Source organism: Mobula birostris, chromosome 16 (genome assembly GCF_030028105.1).
Source record: "Mobula birostris isolate sMobBir1 chromosome 16, sMobBir1.hap1, whole genome shotgun sequence".
In the NCBI taxonomy this organism is placed as follows: Eukaryota; Metazoa; Chordata; class Chondrichthyes; order Myliobatiformes; family Myliobatidae; genus Mobula; species Mobula birostris.
The window spans coordinates 70529059-70543599 of NC_092385.1; the positions used below are offsets into that span (position 1 = coordinate 70529059).

Here is a 14541-nt window from a genome sequence, read left to right on the forward strand (position 1 = left end):
AGTTGAACCAAATGAGCTGTTGCACATGTAAGGAATTAGATTAATAGATGAAATAATTCCATAATGGCCCCCGTAATGAACTGCAATTTTCCAGAGTCTGGAATTATTTAAGTGCTTCACAGCTGTTACAAATGACCCCTGTATTAGAGGTTTGAATTCCCAGAAAACTGTCCCTTTCACAATTTTCCATAATATAGACTATTGAATCCCATGTTACAAGTGGAAATGTGGACATACTGGGTGTTTTCTCTCTCATTTTAAGCCATTCTGTTGGTAATGACAGAGTACCCATTTTTTTAAAAACTCAGGCTAACAGTAGACAGAGGGCATTGAAACAACAAATTTTGTTAATCTTTCATTTTTGTCACTCAACACTGGTTTAGTATGATTTGGATATGATGTCACTGTCTCAATTTTGTTGGCAACCACAGCAAATTCTCTCCTTTGCCATACCCTCTCCAGTCTGAGGAGGTGAACAGTCATATAATAAGTGAAGCCTTGTCAAGCTCTTCCATCTATGAGACATTTTCTACCATGTAAAGCTCATGATTTAGGAAAGTGTTTAGGAGGTGAAGATACAAAGGAAAGGGATGGGATTCAAGGATCACGGTTCGTGTGAGAAAGGTAGTGGCGAAGGAGTTAACTGGGGGTAATGAGTGAGTGTGAAAATCTAGTGTGATGCCAAGAGATTACTTTGAGCAAGTCATGACTACTGCAGCTCCTCACAATGCAGTGTTTCAAAGAAAATGAAGTGCAGTCTTCATACTTCATTGTCACCAAACAATTGATACTAGAGTGTACAATCATCACAGCGATATTTGATTCTGCACTTTGCGCTCCCTAGAGTACGAATCGATAGTAAATATTAAACAATTAAATTATAAATCATAAATAGAAAAGGGAAAGTAAGGTAGTGCAAAAAAAACAAGAGGCAGGTTTGGATATTTGGAGGGTATGGCCCAGATCTGGGTCAGGATCCGTTCAGCAGTCTTATCACAGTTGGAAAGAAGCTGTTCCCAAGTCTGAGACATCTTCATGTGTTTTGAGAAAGTAGAGCAAAAGAGGGACTTGGGTCTAACCCTCAAACCAATCTTTTTGCCCCACAGAATTTAGAGACTCAAATTTGACACTGTTTCATATTTTGCTTGTTTCATAATCATAAAATCTGTTAAGAGCAAATTTTGTTTTGTCTTAAATTTTTGGGTTGTTATTTGCAGATTCCATTAGGGCAAATCTCCATGACCTGAATAGCAGTAATGTGGGTATTACCTATATACACTTTTTGATATTTAAAATGCATCTTATTACACAATTCTGGTGAGATGCACTTGCTGAAATGATTTTACTTATGGAATGGTATAATTAAGAGGCCAAACTTCTGTCTCCTTATATTGAAAGGCAATGGTCCTAATAGTTTGTGTATTTTAGACCGTGGGAAGATTATTGACCCTTTAAGCACTGCATTTACGTGAACGCTTGCACATGGCAAGAGCTTTGTCACATGTTAGTTGAAGCTGTTTTTTTAGGGGTGGTGAGAATTGTATTTGGCAACACTATCACTCAATGTTTAGAACTAGCCTTCGGCTAGCTACCGGCTGTACCGTTGTCTATTGGTTTATTTTGTTTCATAGTGTGCACTGCAAACATTACTTTTGTCTCATCAGACTGAATTTTCATGAGAAAATTAGTGCAGGAGTATAAGGAAGATTTGTGGATAAGTCACCAACTACAGGCTTTTTTAAAAAAGTGATTTTAGAGATTAACTGCACAAGCATATATTTGAGTTTATTGGTCGACTTGATAAAAAGCTTTTAATTTGATGATATAAGAGAAATTTGGGGAAATCGTGTGTGTAGGACAAATGTCTTTGCAGTCAAACTATTAAAAAAACGTAATTAATAGGGTTGTACTTATGTTCAACAATCATGCAAAGCTGTAGGGATTTAAGGGGGTCTAAGCTGTTGGGGGTCTAAGATATCAATTTTCAGCAAAGATTGTGGCTGTAGTTGCGTATTTCCCGGTGGTAATTGTTACAACCATGAAATGGCACATTATTGGGGGGGGTTCTGATTTTAATTTAGTGGTGGGGGGGGAGAACAGCTAGGTGTTGGAAGCTAGCTATATTGTGAAGTTTCACAATATTTTAATTCAGGTAGACTGTACCTAGGACTTCCAGTTTGTTTTAAGTTGTTGCAGCATTTCATTACAAAGCTGCAAGTGGACAGACTGACAAGGACACTTTATTAAAACGCTAGAAGAATGTGTAAAGTACCTTGAAAATGTCTTTAAATGTATTTGTTCTCTTCTGACAAAACAAAACCAATAAGGCTACATATGAAGCCACAGAAATAGACATTTTACATAACACGTGGCGACATGATGAATAGCTGCTTTAAACACGCTGACTAACACAATCCCGTCTATATCTGAATGCTGTCTCTAGGTCAAAGCCGTGGTTTCGCCTTCGTGGAGTTTAATCACTTGCAGGACGCAACAAGATGGATGGAAGCCAATCAGGTTGCTTCATCACGTCTAGCTTTATTGGAAGGGGAATGATCAAGTGTTTACGCTGCAGAAAAGACCCAAAGGGACCAAATGATACCCTTTCCCTCAGATGCCATTATCCTCCAATTACATTCATGGAATGGACGCAAGCTATTTTATGGATGGTTCTATTTTTATTAGCTTTTGTAGCAATGGGCCTAACTGCTTGCAGTAAAAGGTTAACTAATTCTGATTAGTTGCTCGCTGTAATGGCCTGTATCATGTGACATTTTCCCAAATACATTTTAAGGATTATTCAACACCACACCATTTATTTGTCCTTTTACATGTGCAAACGTTGTACATCATAAGTGCCTGCTTTTTGGGTCTTTCCTTCTTCCACCTGCAAAAAAAAAGTCTTAAGTGATGCAGAATATCCAATGCATTGATGTTTTAAATTTCAGTATAGTATGTAGTTTGTGCTTGCTTTGTTGGGTCTACTTTTCATGAAAGTGACCTCCAGTTTCTGCCTTTTTTCATCAGAGGGGGAGAAAATCAGACCCATTTTAATTGATAGTCTATTCAAAATGGCTTGAGTTTAAGGAGAGTTGCTAATTTGTTAGTGCTAAGTGTTTGCAGTGACATGGTACATTATGATGATGAAGTGTTGGTAGTATATTGTATAAGTAGTCAAGGTTAGAAATGTATTTACAAGAAATAAATTAATACTAAGCATGCTTTCTATTAAGCTACTTTGGAGAAACTCAGTTGCCTTAAAATTAGTGAGTGCACCTGAGTAAATGTTTCCTGGCTGCAAGTCATTTGGAGCTTAAGGCATGTGCTCGTCATACAGTTAAGTCATAACTAATTATATTTTGACTCAAATGCAGCATGTATGGTACCTAGTCAATTGCCCTGTTCAACTTTCATATTGTAAACAACCTGATATTTGGTGGAAATGTCCTGATATTTTGCAGATGACAATCTACATGTTTAATATGGTTTGGAATAATTCAATATTTGATTTGAGGGAGTGTTCCCAGCTATTGTAAAATGAAGAAGTTTTCTCAGGGTGAAGTCTCCTTTTGCAGATAATTTGAGGACATATAGAAGGCAGTAGGTAATGTTGCAGTGCCTGTGAAGCAACTGATTGCCAGACTAGGTTTGTGTAGATTTGCATTTTGATTTGGGCAAACATCGTCTGTATCTTGCATTTTGCAAGAGTTGTGACCCACTTACAGCTTTAAGTAATGCAGTGAATATCTAGAAGACTAAATCATTCATTTCCAGGAGATTTGTTTCATATCAAATTTCTTGAGAATCCTCAGACTATGTAGTCTAAAAGGAATCCACTGTACTCCATTATGTAGATTTTTGACTTGCCCTTTGTTTCCAGCAGCGTTATCTCACAATCCTTGGAAAGACCGTCTCGATGCATTACAGCACAAAGCCTTTTGAGGACTGGGGCTGCAACAAGGTAGTAAATATTAGCTGTCACAATCTTATGCAATTGAATGTTTGTCTCATGGGTGAGCAAGTGCAAATTGCTATTGTTTTTACAGTGTGGTTTTGTTTTGGAGATGTGCATTTGGAGCTATTACTATATGTTAAATCTTGGGTATTCTGCAGCAGAGTCCTGAGAGTGTCTTTAGCTCTTATTCCTTGGTCTATGGTTCTCTCTATAAGCCCTTAATAGAATATTATCCCGAGGTGATTTCTATTACTTCGGTATGCGTCATTGGCGAAGATAAATTGCTTTATTTTTCCTTCCTGTGGGCCTTGGGTTTAAGAAAATAAAGGGTTTGTCGAAACACACACAAAAAATGTTGGTGAATGCAGCAGGACAGGCAGCATCTATAGGAAGAGGTACAGTTGACGTTTTGGGCCGAGGCCCTTTGTCAGGATTAACTGAAAGAAGAGATAATAGATTTGAGAGGGGGAGGGGGAGATCAGAAATGATAGAAGACAGGAGTGGGAGGGATGGAGCTAAGAGCTGGAAAGTTGATTGGCAAAAGGGATACAAGGCTGGAGAATGGGCTTCCCTCCCCCTTTCTTTCTCCCTAGGCTTCCCGTCCCATGATCCTCTCCCTTCTCCAGCCTTGTATCCCTTTTGCCAATCAACTTTCCAGCTCTTAGTTCCATCCCTCCCCCTCCTGTCTTCTCTATCATTTCGGATCACCCCTCCCACTTTCAAATCTCTTACTATCTCTTCTTTCAGTTAGTCCTGATGAAGGGTCTCGGCCGGAAAACGTCAACTGTACCTCTTCCTATAGATGCTGCCTAGCCTGCTGTGTTCCACCAGCATTTTTTGTGTGTGTTGTTTGAATTTCCAGCATCTGCAGATTTCCTCGTGAGGGTTTGTAGAAAAGTGTCTTTCCTTGTAGAAAGGGATGATAACTCAATCAAGTTTAATATCACTGGCATGCCATGAAATTTCTTGTTTTGGAGCTGCAGTACACAATAAAAACAAAATTACAATTAGAGGTATATATAAAAACATTTATTCAGAAAGAAGGAAAAAACAGTGAGCTAATGTTCATGGGTTCACTCCATTCAGAAATCATTCAGGAATCTGACAGGGGAAGAAGCTGTTCCTGAAACGTTGAGTGTGTGTGTCTTAAGGGGTGATGGGAGTCCTAAATGATGGATGCTGCCTTTTTGAGGCATTCCTACCATCAGGTGGTGGTACAGAAACCTGAAGAGACAGGCTCAACTTTTTGAAGGTGTTCTTGATAATGGAGAGGCTAGTGCCCATGATGATTGGCTGAATTTATAAATCTCTGGAGCTTTCTCGCAACGAGTTCAGTGGCCCCTCCATACCAGACAGTGATGCAGTCAGTCAGAATGCTCTCCACAGAGCACCTGTAGATATTTACAAGTGTCTTTGGTGACATACCAAGGCTGCTCAAACTCCTAATGGAATATAGCTGCTGTCGTGCCGCCTTTGTAATTGCATCACTATGTTAGGCCTGGGATCGATCTTCAGAAATGTTGACACCCAGGAACATGAAACCGCTCATCCTTTCCACTGCTGATGGAGTAGTCTTTTAAAAGGTCAAATTTTTTCTTCCTTATCACTTTGTATTTGTTTAAATTTAGAAAGCTGAAGGCTGTTTGGTTTAAGGTTTTAGTTTTTTTAATAAGCTAATTTGTCTGCATCTATCATAAGCCATTCTTATAATGAATGCTGTATTTAGACAATCGAGCAGACATTTGAGAGTACTGAAAATCCTGTTCACAGTCAAAAATGGATGCAGATGCTGGGGCAGTTGGAAAGTTCAAGGCTGAGATATACTGTAGATTTATTGATGTGGCCTATCAGGGATATGACTCTGGAGAAAATGAATTTGCAATGAAAAATTATTTAAATGAATTGCAGGATAGCATGAAGAAGAATTATATAATTTGCTCATTTCATGTAACATCAAAGATGCCTAGGAATTTATACATAGTTTTTTTTATTTTCTTGAGCTTCTCTTTCCACATAAACCATGCTAAGATTGTTATGTTACTGTGTTGTGAAAGCTCATGATAAATAGCCATAGTTGATTGTGTAATGCTGCATGTTTATACCGTCCCATGATTTCCCTGTGGGAAAGCGGTGCTGCTGTTTATTATGCAAAGTTGCTCAGCGTCAGTGTGTTAGTGATGCTAGCAAGAGACCCTGTTATGCTATGAAGATGCATATTGTTTTAGAACTCAGCAGATACCTGTAATTTTTCAAATGTGTTTCTTTTCCCTTCCTGGGTTAAGGGAAATTGATTTCAATAATTTAGCATTTTCTTTGTCATGCATTCATTTGGATAGTCGGACACTTGATTACATCCAGAAAGGGAAGGGATTTATACTGAAATCAAATCAGATTTTCAGATTTCAACAACTGTGTTGTGCATCTTTTCAAAGTTCAGTTTTTTAAAGTTCAAAGTAAATTTATTATACATATGTCTTTTTCTTGCGGGCAGTTCACAATAAATACAGAGAAACAGAATGGAATCAAATCAAAAACTACACACAAAATGGGTAAATGACCAATGTGCAAAATGCATCATGCTGCAAATACAAAAAGAAAAAATAATAAATCAGCAATAACTGTCAAAAACATAGATCAAAAGGTCTTGAAAGTGAGTCCATAGGTTGTGGGAATAGTTCAGTGAAGGGATAAATGAAGTTATAGAACATAGAAATCTATAGCACATTACAGGCCCTTAGGCCACAATGCTGTGCCAGCCATGTAACCTACTCTAGAAACTGCCTAGAGTTACCCTCTATTTTTCTAAGCTCCATGTACCTATCCAGGTCTCTTAAAGACTTTTTTTGTATCCACCTCCACCGGTTGTGAATTCCACACACCTGCCACTCTCTGTGTGGAAAAACATGCCCCTGGCCCTCTGTACCAATTTCTAAGCAGCTTAAAACTATGCTCCCTAGTCTTAGCCATTCATCCCTGGGAAAAAGCCCCTGGCTAGCAATGCCTCTCATCATCTTGTTGTACTCTATCAGGTCACCTCTCATTCTCTGTTGCTCCAAGGAGAAAAGGCCAAATTCAGTCGACCTATTCTCATAAGGCACTCTCTCCAATCCAGGCAACATCCTTATAAATCTCTGCACTTTCTATAGTATTCACATCTTTCCTGCAGTGAGGTGACCAGAACTGAACACTGTACTCCCAAGTTTAATCTGACCAAGGTCTTGTGTAGCTGTGACATTACCAAACATTATCCACTCTATTCTAAGAGCCTGATGATTGAGTGGTAATAACTGTCCCTGAACTAGGTGGTATGGGACCTGAACTCCAATACCTCTTTTATGGCAGCAGCAAGAGGAGAGCATGGCTTGGATGGTATGTGGCCTTGATGATGGATGCTGCTTTCCTGTGACAATGCTCCTTGTAGATTTGCTGAATCGTGGGGAGAGCTTTATTGTGATTGATTGGGCTGTATCCACTACTTTTTGTAGGCATTTCTGTTCAAGGCCAATGGTGTTTTCATGCTAGGCTGTGATGCAACCAATCAGTACATCTCCACCCTGTATCCATACAAGTTTCTCAAAGTTTTAAATAACATGTCAAATCTTCACAAACTTATAATAAAGTAGAAGCACTCTGCTGCTTTCTTATTAATGACACTTGTGTGATCGGCCCAGGACAGATCCTCTGAAATTGATAATGCCAAATTTAAAGTTGCTTACCCTCTCCATCTCTGATTCCTTGATGAGGACTGGCTCGTGGACCTCTGGTTTCCTCCTCCTGTAGTCAATAATCAGCTATTTGATTTTGCTGATACTGAGAGAGAGGTGGTTGTGGCACTAGCCAGATTTTCAGTCCTATATACTGATTCATCACCACCTTTGATTCGGCCTATGACAGTGAATATGGCATTGGACCTGTGCTTAACCACACAGTCATAAGTGTAAAGTCTGTAGAGCAAGGAGCTAAGCACACATCCTTGTAGTGCATCTGTGCTGATGGAGAATGCGGGTATGTTACCAATCTGATGTGACTTGAGTCTGCAAGTGAGGAAATTGAGGATCCAATTGCACAAGGAGGTCTTGGAGGTTGTTAGTTTTGAGGGGATGATAGTATTGAATGCTGAAATGTAGTTGATAAAGAGCATCCTGATGTGTGCATCTTTGCTACCCTGATGTTGCTCCTCAGGCAGGAGTTGATCTATTTGAATCTTTTCTGTTTTGCATATTTTGAATCTAGATGCCGTTCCAAAAAGGTATATTGTTTTGTTTGTAACCTGTCCTGTATTTCAGAGTGACAAGATTTTTTAAAAATCTTTTACATAGTGTTGCTATATTAGTCTTTGTTTTTGTTTAACTAGTGTGGAGTAACCAATTTCAAGCGACGTGAAAGATGCTTCAAGTGTGATGCTCAGAAGCCTGGTAAGCAATGCTGAGAGTTTACTATGCTAGGCTGGTATTATGGTTTAAAAATTGTTGTTTCAACTAGTGATATACTTGAAGTGACTTGATTTTTTTTCAATACAACCTCTGTCAAGACTGTTCAGAAAGTTGAGGAGAAAATTTGAGGGATAATAACACTTTGACTTGCCCTTCAAAATGTCGTCTGAATTGATGAGTGCAAAGGAGTAAGTGTTCCCTTAATGTTCCTGTTTAGGGAAAATGGAGAACAAATGTATAAATTCACAGAAATGTGAATATTTGGTAATTTTCCTGTATAACCACTAATTATATATTTATAGTTTAATCTCAACAAACAAATACATATTTTGACAGTTTTTTTTAGTATGTTAGTACTTCAACTGAAAATAATCAGTATCTGCTGTGGTTCTTACACTCTTTCTCCTTGTTCATTGCACTGAATCTTATTCCATGGGTTGTGTGATAATTTTCAATTTCTTCCAGAAACTGAAGAAGAACAAGTTCGTATGCAAGGAGAGCCATATATGTCCGACTATGCAAATGACAGTAAGTTTTTTTATATAAAAGCAAATTTGTTACCTTGTATTACTAATTTCTAGTTGGCTTTTTCTTGCCTTCTCCAAAAGGTATATCTAATAAGTACTGTTCTTACCGACATAAGATCCAGTCTTGGTACAGTAAAGTGATAAATGGTTATAACTTTTGTCTTTGTATGTATCACTGATTTGCCGAAAGTAGTGTAGCAGTTAACATGCAATTACAGCTCAGGGTGTTGGAGCTCAAGAGTTCAATTCTAACTTAAAAAAACCTCTAGTTTGTATATCCTTCCTGTGAGTGAGCACATGGGTTTTCTCTGGGTGCTCCGGTTTCCTCCCACAATCCAGTGATGTTCTGGTTAGTTGGTTAATGGTTATTGTAAATTGTCCCATGATTAGGCTAGTGTTAAACAAGTGGGTTGGTGGGTGGTGTGACTCATGGGCCCGAAAGGCTTGTAAAATGCTGTACCTCTAAATAAATAGAAAACCAGGAATATATATCAAATTGGCTTCAGTGTGCAGGTAAAATTATATACATTGTTTCAAATGTTCTTGATTTATTTACAGGAATTTTGAGTTAGTTGCTGATTCCCTGTTTTTTCTTTTCCTAAAATTAAAGCAATGGTTGTCAAAAATAATAACGTCACTTGCAACTTTAAAGCCAGTTATTTCAGTGATGTCTTTCTTTGTCAGGGGGAACTGTATTAACATAGGAAGCTGTTGAACCAAAATGTCAATATACTGCGTCCTAATATTCTGTGAACTGTGATTCACCTAGCATCCTGAAACATTTAGGGGGGTGAGAGGGAGCTAAAAGTCCTTGTACACTTTGGTATTTGAAACCAGAGGAGGAAATGTCTGGTACAGTCATTCCATTTTTAGAGGTGTTTTAATTTTGTTCGTTAGAGTTCAGATAATGTTAACAGCAGCATATAGGTTTTCTCACATTGGTCATCTATTGGATGGTAGAACTGCTGTTACATTTCAACAACCATAACAAAATACTCGCTGAAGTATCATTTTTAACACTTAAGTTTCTGCATTAGAAGTGGTTATTTATGGAACTGATGGTTCATGTGAACTGGCTGTAGTTCTGATTCTGACCCCTGCCCTCCCCCTCCCCTTGGTCTAGCCCCAAATTCATTTGATTGCCAATATTCCAATAAACAATTTAAAACGTGTACAGAACAAGATTAAAACCTTGGTCATTTGACCTTAGATTTAAAAGTTGCGAATGTGTTCTAATATCTCCTATGTCTCATGGTCTTAATATTTTAATTGTCAACAGCCATTATTTTAAGAAACATAGGCCCACATACGCCAATCGAATCTATCCTGAGTGCATTGGCTCCATATGCTGTACTTTCCACTGCAAATGTAAGGTTGATCAAGGACAAACAGACCCAATTAAACAGGGGGTTCGCCTTTGTTCAGCTGGATTCGTCTTTTGTAAGTTTTGTTTTCCCTCTCTGACTAATATCATAAAGTGATCACATTGCCACTGGGTTAATTTAACTAAGATGATTGAGCAGTTAATGCAATGTAACCAACTTTTTGATTAATGCATGTTTAGTATAGAGCCAGCAAGAAGTTAAGAATTCAAATCATTATATCTCTGAAAGATGGAGTTCATTTGTGACTGAATGTTGGCATGTTTATTAAGAAGTCAGGCTTAATAGTAGGGTGGAGACACTTTAGAAAGCACACGTCCTCAGTAGGGTTTAAGATCAGTTTGTGGAGAGTGTGCTCAATAGAAGAACAATTTTTTTATGGATATCATAGGATTTTTTTAATGGAACGCAAGCACATTGACACCTTTTCATTGATGTTCTGGCTCAACCTTTGCAAGAGTAATGGAATTTGCATAGCAGCAAGTGTAATATTTGTTGGGCAACCATTATGTCCCAAGGTATATTGTGTTATATTCCACCAGCTTCCTCAGCTTACTAGGTTCTTGTAGGTTGTTTCTCGGAAGCTGTACACTCTGCGTTGCTGAGCTAGGAGATATTTTTAAAAGACAGCTATAGAATGCATCCTTGAAATTTGTATTTTTTTCCTTTTTACAGGAAGCTTCTCATCTTATTCAGATACTGCTTGCACTACAACCTCCATTAAATATTGACGGTCGGACTATTAATGTTGATTTTGCCAAATCTTTAAAAAAGTAGGTTGTTTCCAAATGTGAACATTGTTCTAAGTACTGCTGTACTATTTTGATAGTAGATTCCTACTTGACTTTCTTTTTTGGAAAAGTTTTTAAAAGCTTGCAATCCCAAAATGTGTAATTTCTCATTGATTACATGTGTGATGAGCTAAGATACAACTTCCCAACAGTGTCTCTTTGAACTGATGGAAGATGGGTAAATGCTACTTTTCTCATTTTATTTTTGCATGTTGTTTTATATCCTGATATTTAAATCTCCATGCAAATTACATCAAAACAAATTAAAGGCTTGTAATCTATAAACTCTGGCTGTCCCTGGCTGGAACAGTATGGTAATAATGGCATCATATAGTGATGTCACATAGCATTCCAGTGTTACTTTCTGTCAATTATGTTAATACTTTGGCAGCAGTCACTGAATGTATACTTTGCTTGTTCTGAGGGTATCGTGTTGACAGTGTTTTGAAATGTTAAAGGGGCAAGCACATCTGGTATCAGCTGAAAAATTGAGTGTGGATTCTGGCACAGATTTCCCTTCTAAGTTTAAAAAGACTGGTTGCTCCTGTACTAATTTTGATGTCTTCATCAATCCATAACTGACTGTTTATTTTAGGGACCATATCCTTTCTGATGGTAATAAGATCAGTTCATCAGCTGTTGCAATCACAGCTATAGCTGCTGCCCAGTGGTCATCAAGCCAGGTAATAGTTCCTTTTATGTGGTTGTCTTGTCTATGTAATTTATATCTCTTAACTTTATATGTACTCTTTATCACCTTTTGTAATTCATATTAATATCCTGCAAAATATGGATGGAATTTGCCTTAGTTTGTTGTAAATGTAGATCAGTCAAAATCTATAGGCTGTCAAGGGTGATGCACTTCATATTTTTATCTTGAGTACTAATCCTCCCAATTAGGGTTGCAATTCCAAATGTGCAGGACTCTTCTGCTACCATGACCATATGGTTCTCCAGGTGTAACCTTCTGAATGGCACCTGGCTGCTCAGCTGCACCAAGCTATTTAATGAGCTTGCACCCTGTATAAGTGGTAGTTTAATGATTGAAATTGGGATTGCTATTTTTATTACCATCTTTTTTTTTAACCTGTTGTGTAGGTCCAGCAAGGATCAGAAGATGGAAACATTGACTATAACTACTACCAGCCAGGACAGGATGGCTACAGTCAATATGAACAAGTATGTTAAAGAAAATAGTGAAGTACTTGTGGGCTTTTTGTGATTAATGGAGAAATTAGAATATATTGATGGGGCACGTATATCAGTGGTCAGAAGTTTAGAAAAAGTGCATCTTTTTGGGAAAAGTACTTCAATAGGTTTGCGTCCACGCAACTCACAAATTATGGAATATTTTGCTTAACTTGTTTCCAAGGGCAATAGTTGAAGAACTATCACTTTTACTTTGAGCCGCATATTAATTTTAAGGACTACTCTGACATTACCATTAATCATTGAGTAGTAGAGTGAATTTTGCAAAGTGAATTTATTTCAAGTAGATATTCTTCTGACTTTACATTATATGACTAATAAAGAGAGCAGAATTAGTCTACTTGGCCCATCAAGTCTGATCGACCATTTGATCGTGGCTGATTCCTGTTCCCTCAGCTGCATTCTGCTTCCTTAGTAATGAAGAACCTATCAATTTATGCTTTTAATATACCGAATGACTTGGCTTCCATAGCTGACCGTGGCAATGAATTCAACAGATTCACCACCTCTAGCTAAAGAAATTCTTCTTCATCTCTGTACGAAAAGGGTGTGCATCTATTCTGAGGCTGTGCCTTCTGGTTCCGAATTCTCCCACTATTTTCGATATTCTGAAAATATAAGCCAATTACGTTTTGTAATAAGATACTTTTGAAAGCTTTGGAAGCACCTTCACTTGCACTGCAACAATTCAAGGCAACCTGCCTTAATATTCTCCAAGGAAAATGGGAATAAATACTGTCTTATTACTGATGGCTATAATTCCATTACTTCCTTCAAAATAGTAAATGGCTTTTTACTATTCAAGGATTATCATGAGAGATGAGGTTTCAGTAAATCGCAGCCTACTCTTCAGCCTGTACTTATTATTTCGAAGTGAAGGTGCCATGGTATTACAGCATTGTAATGGGGATGATCATTTACACCCAGTCAAGCAAAATGCTAATAATATTATGTCTGCTTCAGATGTATTCACAAGATTATGGTCACCAAAGTGGTTCCTTGGATTCCACACAGCAAGGTGTAACAACATACCAGACACCTGCAGTCATCTCGGGTGGGTTGTCCACTTTAATTTCATTGTATATTTTGTTAATACTGTGTTTGACTTCACTGTGGCCTCTGTAACTTCGCAGATTGTTTGTTGAAAGCTTGCACTTTTACTTGAGTTTATACCAGCATGGCACCAATGTAGTCTGGCAATTTTCACCTTTCCTTCATAGGAAATCTTACAGTCCCAATTTCTTGGAAGATGAGGCTCATTGATTAGGTATAGGTAGCAACTTGAATCTTGCCACCTGGTAGCAAGTACATAGTATTCATGTGAATTGTATTTGAAGGCCACAATAGCCATTTTTTTCCTGCTGCTTTTGCGCATCAGAGGCCTTAAGGGTGGAATGTTTTTAAACTCACAATGACACCATTACAAGTTTTATTGCTTCTAATTTACTGTCCTCTGAGACCCTAATCTTAAATAAAGATAGCTAAATTTTTTGATTTATCACTGCTATTTGATTAGAATGTAGTAATAGTATTGTAGAGCAAATGGCACGATAAGGTACAGATGATGTGGTCATCCACTGCAACCAGGGAAGACACAGTTTGTGTCTCTTGTTCATACCACTGGACCTGGACTTAGAGAGAACATAGAATAGTGCAGGTCCTTCGGCCCACAATGTTGTGCCGATCCTTAAACTCTGCTTCCCATATAGCCCCCCACCTTAAATTCCTCCATATACCTGTCTAGTAGTCTGTTAAATTTCACTAGTTTATCTGCCTCCACCACTGACTTAGGCAGTGCATTCCACGCACCAGCCACTCTCTGAGTAAAAAACCTTCCTCTAATATCCCCTTTGAACTTCCCACTCCTTACCTTAAAGCCACGTCCTCTTGTACTGAGCAGTGGTGCTCTGGGGAAGAGGCGCTGGCTGTCCACTCTGTCTGTTCCTCTTAATATCTTGTATACCTCTATCATGTCTGCTCTCATCCGCCTTCTCTCCAAAGAGTAAAGCCCTAGCTCCCTTAATCTCTGATCATAATGCATACTCTCTAAACCAGGCAGCATCCTGGTAAATCTCCTCTGTACCTTTTCCAATGCTTCCACATCCTTCCTATAGTGAGGTGACCAGAACTGGACACAGTACTCCAAGTGTGGCCTAACCAGAGTTTTATAGAACTGCATCATTACCCTGCGACTCTTAAACTCTATCCCTCGACTTCTGAAAGCTAACACCCAATAAGCTTTCT

General features: G+C 38.3%; 1 protein-coding gene across 3 annotated transcripts in view; it reads left to right on the forward strand.

Moving 5' to 3' along the window:
- LOC140211211 (RNA-binding protein 5-like) overlaps positions 1 to 14541 on the forward strand; it is a 48309-nt gene that overhangs the window by 17702 nt on the left and 16066 nt on the right. For 2 of the 3 annotated variants that reach the window (XM_072280815.1, XM_072280817.1), the window contains 9 exons: positions 2444 to 2517; positions 3881 to 3961; positions 8310 to 8370; positions 8854 to 8916; positions 10195 to 10355; positions 10973 to 11070; positions 11684 to 11771; positions 12187 to 12267; positions 13261 to 13351. In XM_072280815.1, the coding sequence (XP_072136916.1) occupies positions 2444 to 2517; positions 3881 to 3961; positions 8310 to 8370; positions 8854 to 8916; positions 10195 to 10355; positions 10973 to 11070; positions 11684 to 11771; positions 12187 to 12267; positions 13261 to 13351 (798 nt within the window). The remainder of the gene's footprint in view (positions 1 to 2443; positions 2518 to 3880; positions 3962 to 8309; positions 8371 to 8853; positions 8917 to 10194; positions 10356 to 10972; positions 11071 to 11683; positions 11772 to 12186; positions 12268 to 13260; positions 13352 to 14541) is intronic. The other variant, XM_072280816.1, reaches the window with a different exon arrangement.